This window comes from Globicephala melas, chromosome 19 (genome assembly GCF_963455315.2).
Source record: "Globicephala melas chromosome 19, mGloMel1.2, whole genome shotgun sequence".
NCBI classification, from domain to species: domain Eukaryota; kingdom Metazoa; phylum Chordata; class Mammalia; order Artiodactyla; family Delphinidae; genus Globicephala; species Globicephala melas.
Window position 1 is genome coordinate 34842499 of NC_083332.1, and position 12997 is coordinate 34855495.

At 40.1% G+C, this 12997-nt stretch overlaps 1 protein-coding gene across 6 annotated transcripts in view; it reads left to right on the forward strand.

The window, feature by feature from the left end:
• The window catches only part of NUP93 (nucleoporin 93), a 127074-nt gene that overhangs the window by 39496 nt on the left and 74581 nt on the right, over positions 1–12997 (forward strand). For all 6 annotated transcript variants that reach the window (XM_060289743.1, XM_060289744.1, XM_060289745.2 and 3 more), the window contains one exon: positions 11320–11437. In XM_060289743.1, coding sequence (XP_060145726.1) covers positions 11320–11437 — 118 coding nt within the window. The remainder of the gene's footprint in view (positions 1–11319; positions 11438–12997) is intronic.

Sequence of the window (12997 nt, forward strand, 5' to 3'; positions counted from 1 at the left end):
GAGTGCAGCAGGAGAAAAATGCAGGTTGACTGGCCAGTGGCTGCTGCTGCCTCACAACATGCTTTGGGTTGTTGATTCCACAGACATGTGTTTGGGATCCCCACTGTGCCAGGCCTGGGCTGTCTCTGGGACTACAACCATGAATTAGACATGGTCCTTGCCCTCAAGAAGCTTATTATTTGGTGAGGCAGGAAAAAATCTCGCCTCTTTCCATAAGAAATGTGATTTACTGGTTACTTACTCTGCATCAGTAAGATTTTGCTTAATCCTCACAACAAATAGTAGGACTGTGGTCCCTGTATTACAGATGAGCAGCTAAGGCTCAGAAAGGGCAAGTAACTCTCTCAGATCACACAGCTGGTGAGTAGTGAGTCAGGATTCAAACCCAGTGAGGTTGACTCCAGAGTGTATGCTCCTTTAGCCCTGATGGAAGGGTCATGGGAGGATGCAGAGGTGCTGTTACTGGTGACCTTGCTGGGTCTGGAAAGTGGCTGAGATTCTCTGTGGGAAATACTGTATGGGAAATCGTCAGTCATCTGCTCAGTCTTCATTCCTTAAACTTGATAAGACCTAAGTGCTGGTGTTAAGGTGGGGACATTGTTTTGGATACATAGTAAATGTCACAGGGGGTGAGTATAAGGGCTACATTTTTTTTTTCCCAACTAATCTTGAGAGCTGAATGTTTTGGCTGCTCTGCTGAGTCAGTAAGGATGTTGTAGAAATTCTTATGTAGGCCTCCCCAGAATTTTATTTATTAAAATACTAGTTAGTTTGTGTTCTGTTGGTATTGGTAAAGGCAAATCAGGGGAACCCTGGCAGGGGTTTTTCACTATCCAGCCTTGTAGCTAAATGCAGCCAACTGCTCCACTACACTTTTCCTCAGCACCCCATCCAGCCTTTAGACATTTCTGCTAACTTGCCCTCCGTGCAGGCTCCTACTGCTGCTGCTGCTGGTTGCCTGCAGTTACCCCGGGTCTTTAGCGTGCAGGCTTTTGCTTGTGTGAAAGGATGCTGCTGGAGCGAAAGGACTGTGATGCCAGCTGAGTTGCTATAGTTATAATTTAATTGCATTAGCTTTACAGCCTATTAAGAGCAAAAAGGGAAAATGTTTTCTTGGGAACAATTATCAGTCATGCTCTCTTTCTTGTAAATTTCCATTCTTCCTCATATCTTTCTACCTTAAATTCATCATTTTAGGGAGGAGGAAGTTGGAACATTGAAAGAATGGGTGTAGGGTGGGGCAGGTGCTCAAAAAGAAACCAAAGGGCTGATGACTGTATTTTTCCATCTCCTTGATAGGCAGAGACATAAAGTGTGATGTGAATATTTCAGTACAGGATGAGGGCAGAGGAGAGAAGTGAATAGGGAAAATTTTCTTACACGAAATAAATTTTGAAAAAAATTTCTGTCTTCAAGATTTTATTTAAGATTAGCTTGTAGACCTAAGAGTGAATTGTTCTGTGTTGAAATTCATTTGTTTAAATAGACTTTGTTGGATTTTTCATTTTAGGGAACAGATTTGCTGGCTTTTTTGCATGTGTGATATTCTTAAATTGTAAAATACCTTCACACATAAAGAAGCATATGTATAACATATATAAAGGTATAAATCAGGGGTTGGCCGACTAAGACCCAGGAGCCAAATCCAACCTGCTGCCTGTTAAAGTTTTATTGGAACACAGGCACACTTACTTGTTTATGTATTGTCTATGCTGCTTTTGTGCTACAGTAGCAGAGTTGAGTAGTGATGACAGAGACTGTATGGCCGGCAAAGCCTGAGGCACTTAACTGTCTGCCTTTTACAGAATAAGTTTGCTGACTCCTGGTGTAAATAATAGGAAAATGAATGAATACTCCTGTGCACATGTCACAGTTAAGACATGGAATATTATCACTAGCTGTGAAGCCCTCCCTGGGTACACATCGTCAATTGCATCCCCCCTTTTTCTCATTGGAGATGCCTCATTGGATTTTTCCATTCAGCTCAGAAGCCAAACAACCTAGAGGTGTACAAAGAAAAATGCAGCAATCATTCTCTCTCCCTAACTTTACCCTCCAAGGTAATCAGTGTTATTAATTTACTTATTCTTTCACACTTTTCTTCATGTTCAAGCAAAGCATGTATAAACATTTATTTGCCCAAAGTTAAACAGCAGATTATAACTTTACTATGCTCGTACTAACTTACCTTTTAAAGCACTTACTGTTTGTCAGACATTGTGCCAAGTACTTTACATGCATTTTATACTTTCCTCTTAAAATAACCCTGTGAAATAAGTGTTACTGTCTCTGTTTTATAATTGAGGAGAGTCAGATAGCAAGTGGTCGGTCACACCAGAACTCAAATCCAGCTTGGGCAGTGAGAATCCCTCACGTTTGTAAGGCACTTTCAGTTCCCCTAGGCTTATAATAGGTGCTCTCTTGACTGGTCTTCACAAGCCTGAGAGGTGAGAGGGGCAGGGTTTTCCTTCACATGTTAGCAGGAGAAAAAGGAAGCTTGGAAAAGTGATGCACCCAGGATTTTCAGTCAGTAAGTGACTGGTGGGACTAACTCAAGCCTCTTGACTTTTTTTCTGCTCCCCATGTATACTGACTGAGAACAGCTTTTGTCCTTCTGTTCTCCTGGGACTGGACTGTTTGACTCCAGCCTCTCTGGCTCTGTGCTCAAGAGAAGCTGCCTGGCGTACAAAAATTGGGGCAGGTTGGGGGCAGGGAACCTTTGGATTTTTCCACCCTTAGAAGCTGAAAGTTTCTGGTACAGCCTTTATTTGTAAAACCATCCCTACCCTAGATTCCCTGCCTCCCCCATCAGGACTTCTGCATATGCACTGCACAGGCCCACAGTTCCTCCAGGCACCAGCCACTTGGATGACCTTTCTCTTCTCATAATTCTAATAGTTAATTTTTAAATGCCAAGGTTCCCAGTCCTGGTATGCCTTAAAATCACTAGGCACTGGATACGTTCTCATGTATCTCTGGTGGAGATAGAGTGCCTGCGGCACAGAATTTGGCAATAGCTAGTGCATTTACTCTTGACCCAGCAGTCCCGCTTCCAGGGAATCTCTCCCAAAGATACACTGGCAAAAGTACGAAAAGATGTGTGCACAAGGTTATTCTTTGCAGCATTATTTGTAATAGCAAAAGTTGGAAACAACTCTGACATCCATCAATATGGGACTGGTTGAATATTAGTACATGTGCATAGCTTTTCAGTAGCACAAAGGAACAAGAATATACACTGCCATGGATGGAGCGACTCCAGGCCATATGGTTAAGTAAAATAAACATGCAAGGTGGAGGAAAGGGTATAGTACTTTATCATTTATTTAAGAAAGCAGGTGAAAGAAAGTCCATATTCATGGATTGGAAGACTTTATATTATTAAGATGGTAACACTCCCCAAATTGATCTATAGATTACATGCAATTCGTATCAAAATCCCAGCTGGCTTTTTTGCAGCAATTTGTAAATTGATCCTAAAATTCATATGGAAATTCAAGGAACCTAGAATGACCAAAACAATTCCTTTTTTTTTTTTTTTTGTTAGTTGAGTATAATTGACCTTCAACACTATGTTAGTTTCAGGTGCACAGCATAGTGACTCGATATTTCTGTACATTACAAAATGGTCACCACAATAAGTCTAGTTACCATCTGTCACCGTACAACTTTATTACAATATTATTGACTATATTCCCCATGCTGTGCATTTCATTCCAGTGACGCATTTATTTCGTAATTAGAAGTTTGTACCTCTTAATCTCCCTCACCTATTTCACTCATTCCCCCCACCTCCCTCCCCTCTGGCAACCACCTGTTTGTTCTTTGAATCTATGAGTCTGTTTTGTTATGTTTGTTCATTTGATTTGGTTTTTAGATTCTACGTATAAGTGAAATCATATGGTATTTGTCTTTAAAGCTTTAAAACTCTTAAAAGTAGGTGTAAATCTTCTGACCTTCTTGGATGTGAAACCAAAAGCATAAGTGACAGAATCAAAAATAGATAAACTGAACTTCATCAAAATTAAAAAACTTGTGCTTTAAAGGACACTATCAGGAGAGAAAACAACCCACAGAATGGGGAGAAAATATTTGCATATTACAATATATGTTGAATAAGGGGCTTATACCCAGAACATATTAAAACTCTTACAACTCAATAGTAAAAAGACAACCCAATTTATTTTGAAGTATAGTTGATTTACAATATTATATTAGTTTCAGGTGTACAGCATTGTGATTCAATATTTTTACAGATTATAGTCCGTTAAAAGTTGTCATAAGATAATGGATATAATAATTCCCTGTGCTATACAATATATCCTCGTTGCTTATCTATTTTATATATAGTAGTTTGTATCTCTTAATCCCATACCCCTAATTTGCCCCTCCCCCTTTCCCTCCCCCTTTTGGTAACCATTAGTTTATTTTCTATATCTGTGAGTCTGTTTCTGTTTTGCGTATACGTTGGTTTGCATTATTTTTTAGATTCCATATGTAAGTGATATCATACAGTATCAGACTCTGTCTGACTTATTTCATTAAGCGTAATGTTCTCTCAGCCCATCCACATTGCTGCAAATGGCAGATTTTCATTCTTTTTTGTTTGTTTTTTGTTTTTGGCTGCATTGGGTCTTCGTTGCTGCACGGGCTTTCTCTACCTGTTGTGAGCGGGTGCTACTCTTCGTTGCAGTGTGTGGGCTTCTAATTTTGGTGGCTTCTCTTATTGTGGAGCACGAGCTCTAGGCACACGGGCTTCAGTAGTTGTGGCGTGTGGGCTCTAGGGCATGCGGGCTTCAGTAGTTGTGGCGTGTGGGCTCATTAGTTGTGGCGTGTGGGCTCTAGAGCGCAGGCTCAGTAGTTGCGGCGCATGGGCTTAGTTGCTCTGTGGCATGTGGGATCTTCCTGGACCAGGGATCAAACCTGTGTCCCCTGCATTGGCAGGTGGATTCTTAACCACTGCACCACCAGGGAAGTCCCTCATTCTTTTTTATGGCTGAGTAACAGTCCACCATATGTGTGTATCACATCTTCTTTATCATCTGTGGCTGGGCACTTGGGTTGTTTTCATATCTTGGCTATTGTAAATAGTGCTGCTGTGAACATTGGATGCATGTATCTTTTTGGTTTAGTGTTTTCATTTTTGCCAAGTACATACCCTGGAGTGGAATTGCTGGATTATATAGTAGTTCTATTTTTAGTTTTTTGAGAAGCCTCCATATTGTTTTACTTAGTGGCTGGACCAAAAGACAACCCAATTTTAAAATGAGCAAAAGATCTGAACAGGCATTTCTCCAAAGGAGGTATATTAATGTCCAATAAGCAAATGAAAATACGCTCAACATCACTAACCATCAGGGAAATGCAAATCAAAACCGCAATAAGATACCACTTCACCCCCACTAGGATGGCTGTAATCAAAAAAGACGGATAATAACAAATGTTGGTGAGAATGTGGAACATATTGAAACCCTCGTAAACTGTCAGTAGGAATGTAAAGTGGTGCAGCCACTTTGGAAAACATCCAGCAGTTTCTCAAAAGGTTAAATATAGAGTTAACATATGACTGAGCAGTTCCACTCCCAGGTTTATACCCAGGAGGAATGAAAACAGTTGTCCACACAAAAACCTATACATGAGCGTTCATAGCAGCATTACTCATAATCACCAAAAAGTAGAAACAATCGAAATGTCTAACAGCTGATGAATTGATAAATAAAAGTGGCATATCCATATAATGGAATACTATTTGGCAATAAAGAAGAATGAACTACTAATACATGCTCCAACATGGATGAACCTTGAAAACATTATGCTAAGTGAAAGAAGCCAGTCACAGAAGACTACATATTGTATAGTTCCATTTATAGAAAATGTCCAGAATAGGCAAATCTGTAGAAACAGAAAGTAGATTAGAGGTTGCCAAGGGAGTGGGTAGATTAGGGGACATAGGGAGTGACTGCTGGTGGGTAGGGTGGTTTCTTTTCTGGGTGATGAAAATATTCTAAAATCGATTGTAGTGGTGGTTGCACAAATCTGTGGCTATACTAAAACCCACTGAATTATACTTTTTTTTTTGAGATTCTTTTTTCCCCTCTTATTGCACTTACTTTTAACACTTTTATTATGGAAATATTAACACATACACAATAGTAGAGAAAACAGTATAATAAACTCCCAGGTACCCATCACCTATCATATCAACATTCTGCCATTTTTTTAAATTCTTTTTAATTTTTATTTTATATTGGAGTATAGTTGATTAACAATGTTGTGTTAGTTTCAGGTGTACAACAAAGTGATTCATTTATAAATGTATCTATGAATTATACATTTTAAGTGGGTGATTGTACAGTATGTGAATTATAGCTCAATAAAGTTGTTTTTAAAAAGTACGTAACACAAACATATACATAACTGCTAATAAAAAAAGAAGGAAGGTGTTTAAAAATAGCTGAGATTTACTATAATCAGGTATGGTAAGACATGCAAACATGGATATGACATGACTATCATGAAGGAAGAAGTTTCTACTCACATTTCTTTTTTTTCTTTTTTTGGCTGCATTGGGTCTTCATGGCTGTGTGCGGGCTTCCTCTAGCTGATGCAAGCGGGGGCTACTCTTCGTTGCGGTGCACATGCTTCTCATTGCTGTGGCTACTCTTATTGCAGAGCTCGGGCTTTAGAGCGCAGGCTCAGTAGTTGTGGTGCACGGGCTTAGTTGCTCCGCGGCATGTGGGATCTTCCCGGACCAGGGCTCGAACCCGTGTCTCCTGCATTGGCAGGCTGATTCTTAACCACTGCGCCACCAGGGAAGCCCTCTACTCACATTTCTCTGGAAACAGGAGGCAGGGCATGCCATGCAGGGCCACTGAGGGAGCACTGAGGTCAGTCAGGGGGCAGAGGAAGCAAGGGGAAAACCTGGGCGAGAGCCTTTACTGAGGTTTCTCTGGGAAGGCAGAGTGAGCAGGCTTAGGATTGGCTAGTTTGAATAGCCTCAGTGGGCTCTAGGGTAAAGTTGTCTGGTACCTCACCCTGAGATGATTAGAGCAGGGGATAGTGACCCATTGAAGGAGGTGGTTGAGGTATGGGCTCTGGATTGATTAGTGTGCATATGTTCTTATATGTGCTTACAGGCCTCTAGGAAGTAGCTAACTCTGGGAGAGGCAGTCGCTCCAGTGCCAGCAAGGCCCGAGATGTCAAAGCAACAAATACAGGAAATTAAAAGGTGTGATTAGGGCTTCCCTGGTGGCGCAGTGGTTGAGAGTCTGCCTGCTGACGCAGGGGACGTGGGTTCGTGCCCCAGTCCGGGAGGATCCCACAGGCCGCGGAGCGGCTGGGCCCGTGAGCCATGGCTGCTGAGCCTGCGCGTCCGGAGCCTGTGCTCTGCAACGGGAGAGGCCACAACAGTGAGAGGCTTGCGTACCACAAAAAAAAAAAAAAAAAAAGTTGTGATTAATATAAATGGTGTAAAGAAACAAAGGGTTACCTATAGGAAAAGGGAAAAAATAAGGTGAAGATGGACTTTTTTATAGATTTGACTTTGGAATTGTATAAGTATTTTGTGTAATTATAAAACAAAACTAAATTTCAAAAAAGGAATTCCTAAAGAAGGAAAATAAATGCTCATTCAGTTGGTGACATAATCATTCAGAGAGGAACATTTCCAAGTAATATCTTAATCGGTCTTCAATAATGATATCGTTGGTAGAGGGATTGATACTGCTGTTTTGAGACTATTGTGTGTATAGTGTAGGATAAAGCAAATAAGTAGTTAAGGTGGTGATGCTGAGAACTAGGACTTTGGGTATGAGAGAAAGGAGATACAGATAGAAAATCTATGAGGTTAACCCCAAACTTTACGTTTTTAATTTTGAATTGGAAGTGTCAGTATGAACTCATGATGTAATTTATCTTAAGGAAACTGAAACAAAAGTAAAAACTCTATTTCTAGCTCTGCCTACTGAAAGGCTTAGAAACAGTGTAGCAATGAGCACATCTTAGTGCCCAGATAGTGGTCTCTAAAAATCCATTTCTTAATAAAAAGTAACTGGGGCTCTTTGGAGAGTTGACCGATTCCAGGTCTGGGGCAAGATGAACTTGTCTTGTCATACCAGATGGCAAGGAAGTTATGTAGGTCAACTTGAGTCATGTCAAAAGAACTGAGAAACCAACTTGAAAAGGCTTCTACTGGCCAAAGATGAGATGATTTTGAGCATGATAAGGATAATAACTGCAGTGGATTGAAATACATCAAATATGTTTAAATTCATGAGTTCATAATGACACAAAACTCATCAGTCACCTTTGGAGAATGCTAGAGAATCAACTCATTATTCAGAGTAACCATGTAGTTGATGAAGAGTGTCTCTGAGGGGAAATATTCCAGCTAATAGAGACAGAATACCACCATTTTGCAACCTCTAAGGAATTAATGCATCTAAGCAATGATCATCAGTGTCTGGTAACATTCCAAAAAGAGGTAATCAGATATTACATACCTCTTGATAAAAGTCTGAAGTAATTGAACCAAAAAAATGCCACCTGAATCTGATCAAACCATTAGCACTTACTTTCAATTTACAGGAAATTGGATAGGAGAGGCAGGAGGAACATGTTAAATTACATCATGGGGATGCAATCAGTAAAACCTGTTATGTGGGAAACTACATCCTTGCTAATTTGAGTCTGGTCTATAGATCAACAGCATAAGCATCAGCTGTGAGCTTTTTAGAAATGGAGACCCTCAGGCCCTATCCCAGACCTGCTGAAACAGAATATGCTTATTAACAAGCTTCCCAGGTGATTCACATGCACATTTCAAGTTTGAGTAGCACTGCTCTATGGAACAAATAATCTAGAGTCTCCAACAAAGAAATTGTAAGAAAAAAAAAAATGAGATGGAGGGACAACTCAAAGATTAAAAGACATTTGGAGGCATATCAGTTATTTGCAGGTAGAGAACTTACTTGTATTCCATTCAGACAAACACATTTTAATGTTATGAAATAATTAAGAGAATATTTTGGATTTACTTCGAAATAATCTGGGTGGTAGAGAGAGGAAAGTAGGTAGGGATGTAGGTGAAAATAGAGTTTGCTACGACATACTAGTTTTTGAAGCTGGGTGATAGGTACAGGGTTTATTATTTTAATTTCATATTAAGATTTTTTTCTATAATAGTTTAAAAAGGAGTTGGCTAAAATGGCTATAATCAAAAAGGTAGTAACAGGTATTGGCAAGAGTGTGGAAAAAATTAGAACCCTTGTACATTGCTCATGGGAATGTAAAATAGTGTAGCTGCTTTGGAAAATAGTCTGGCAGTTCTTCAGAAGGTTAACCAGGGAGTCAGTATATAATCTAGCAGTTCCACTCCGAGGTGTATACCCAAGAGAAATGAAAACATAGTTCACGCAAAAACTTACACATGAATGTTCATGGCAGCATTTTTTATAATAACCAAAAGTGGAAACAACCCAAATGTCCTTCAAATGATGATATGTTCATTAATATAAAATATAGCATATCCATATGATGGAGTACTATTCAGTAATAAAAAGAAATGAAGTACTGATACATACTACAACATGGATGAACCTTGAAAACGTTATTCTCAGTGAGAGAAACCAGTCATGGAAGACCACATATTGTATGATTCCATTTATAGAAAATGTCCAGAGTAGGCAAATTTATAGAGACAGAAAATAAATGAGTGGTTAGGGGGAGATTTGTGGAGACATGAGCATTTTATTGATACATTCCCATGACTGCTTATGGAGTGGGGGAAATTTTGGCAGGGAGGGGTGATGAAAATATTCTAAAATAGATTGTGGCGATGATTGTACAACTCTGTGAATATACTAAAACCCATGGAATTCTACACTTTAAATGGGTGAATTGTATGATATGTTAATAATATCTCAGTAAAGCTGTTATAAAAAAGGGAAGGAGAGCCTAATACTGATACCCGTGCTCCAGGCTTACCCAACACTAATCAGAATCATTGGGAGGAAAGTTGTCTAGACGATTCTAATGTGCAACCAGGACTGGGAACCACTGTACTAGAAAGTTAGCCATCAAGGATTGTTAGAAGAGAGAGGCAAGATTATCTATTTGAAATGATAGCCTGGAGGGGAAGCCTCAGGGATGGCATCATAGCTGACCAGTCTGCACGGAAGAGACAAAAATCTACAGTGCGGAGCCCTCTGGGTGCACATTATCTATTCCTGTGGTACTAAGTAGAATGGAAATAAGCATGAGAAGTCTTTTCTTTTTTCCAGTAAGTAAGTTAGTTCAGAATTGGTCATCTTCAGTGTAACACCCATAGGTGTTAGGGTTATTTGTGCCACCAGGTGGTCTAGCTTCTTCTAAGTTAATAAGAATGAGCACAGACTTTGTCGATGGGATTTGGAGGTACTAAATCATAATCCAAAAGCAACAGTCTAAACAATTAATTTCCTTAAGTTTCTTTCTTCCAGAGAGTGTTCTAGATATTAGTGAGAATCTATAATTTTTTTTTTGCTCTCCCATTGTTACATTGCTCCAGATGAGTAGACATAAAGCCAGCTGTAGTGTTCCCATCTCTCTTCAAAAGCATTTATTAGTCAGGTGACAGCTTCCTCTACTGTTGGACTGGGCAGCAGAGAGGGAATTTGAAGATGTACTGCACATGGTGTTTGGCTTTTGAAGAGAAGCTTTGGAGAACTGGCCTTGGATTCTGGTTTCCCTGCCCTTTGCAAGTTATTGATTGCCCTGGACTTTCAGTTTCCTTAATTAATGAATGAAGTTTAGACTAGGTTCTCCTGAAGCTTCTAAAATTTTGTGGTTTACTACATCTGTCTTTATAGAGGCTGTAAATATAGGATGGTGGTTAAGAGTTCGTGCTGTGGAGCTTGGTGACCTGGCTCTGCTGTTTCCTGGCTCTGTGACTTTTGATAAGTTGGTTAACCTCTTTGCACATTGGTTCCCCCATCTGTAAAACGGGGATTGAGAATAATATCTACCTCACGATTTTCTTCACTATAAAGTGTTTGGAACAGTCTAGCCTGTAATTTTATTGATATGCTATCAATTTATCTAGACAGGTCCCTCACTCTAATTTAGGCATGATCAGAACTCTCTCTCACTACCAAATGCAACGTTGTGTCTGTTATCCCAGGTGGTAGATCTTTTTGGAAAGGTATGAAACAACCATACAAAAGTGTTTGGGCAGTATATAAGAAGTTTTAGTTTCATACTAAAAATACTCTCTAGTATTTTAGGAAGCATATTAGATGTTCTAATTCTACTTTTTTCTCCCTGCCCTATATCCTCATATAGGTCAGTTCTCCTCGGGTCTCGGGGACTTGACATATCCCACATCTCCCAGCGATTGGAGAGTCTGAGTGCAGCCACCACCTTTGAGCCTCTTGAGCCTGTGAAGGACACAGACATTCAGGTAAGGGCTGCCAGGTACCAGGACTGGTGCAGGTGCAACCCTGAGCATGCAACCCAGGCTGAAGGCCCTGGCCTTTTGTTCACCAGCTGGTTTAGGAATACCACATTTCTTTGTTAATTCTCTTCTTCCTCAGATATTAAGAGAATGGGAGGCTCAGCTTTGAAGGAACATTGGATTATTTTCAGAGTGCTCTGTAAGGCTGAATTTAGGAAAGCATTTCCAACCTGCACTTTTTAAATTATTGTAATTATGAGCACAGATTTCTCTTCCTTCTTTGGGCTTAATCCAAGGCACGGAGACATTAGTTGTAAGTTTCTCTTGCTTTCTTTGCTAGATCTCAAATAATTTTACTATTCGTCTTCCACATTTCTTTTCTACATCTTGCTTGTGTGGCTTGGCAAAGAGCTGGGGAAACTAAATAGCTTTACTATTTACTGAAACCTGCTCATCGATTTCTAGGAAGTATTTGGCTCCATTAGTGGCACCAGGAAATGGTCTAATAGAGCACTCCTGTCTCATTTAACCTAGCATGCCACTGGCACAATTGATTGCTATTTTAATCTAATCAGAAACTGGGTTTGTGTGTGTGTGTGTGTGTGTGTGTGTGTGTGTGTGTGTGTTCAAAATTGTTAAGGAAAAATCTTGTGATCCATTTAGTTGTTTGGGTTTTTTTATATTTGTTTATTCATTTATTCATTCATTCATTCCTTCAGGCTGCACCAGGCCTTAATTATGGCATGCAGATTCTTTAGTTGTGGCACATGGACTCTTAGTTGCGGCATGCATGTGGGATCTAGTACCCCAACCGGGGATTAAACCCAGGCCCCCTGCATTAGGAGCACAGAGTCTTAACCGCTGGACCACCAGGGAAGTCCCGTGATCCATTCAGTTCTGAGGAATTGGAACACTGACTTGTGTTAGAGTGAAGGGATAGTGGGATACCATTTTTATCATCGATTTACCTTTGAGATGAAAGGATGCAGGTCCTACAAAGGCAAATCCTAGTACAGATGAATCTGTTATTTATTATTTGGGCTCAATTTGAATTAATACTCTTTACCCCACCCTTCCGAGAACTGTTTTAATCCATCTACAGTAATGGCCATGATTCTACTGCATTTATTCCACTTGAGAAACCTAAAACCCTCAACTTTGAGTTGAGAGTTCAGTAACTATAGATATTCATTATTTTCCCTGTTATTGATATGTTCCCAGAGTATGAAAATCCAGTTTTTTCCAGTTTTATATACTAAATTATATTTGCCTGTCACCTTATAGATGCCTTCTTATTTCCGTGCAATCTTCTTTTTAAAAAATTAATTAATTTATTTTTAGCTGCATTGGGTCTTCGTTACTGTGCGTGGGTTTTCTCTAGTTGCTGCGAGCAGGAGCTACTCGTCGTTGCGGTGCGCGGGCTTCTCATTGTGGTGGGTTCTCTTGTTGCGGAGCACGGACTCTAGGCACGCTGGCTTCAGTAGTTGCAGCACGCAGGCTTAGTTGTGGCTCATGGGCTCTAGAGCGCAGGCTCAGTAGTTGTGGTGCACGGGCTTAGTTGCTCCA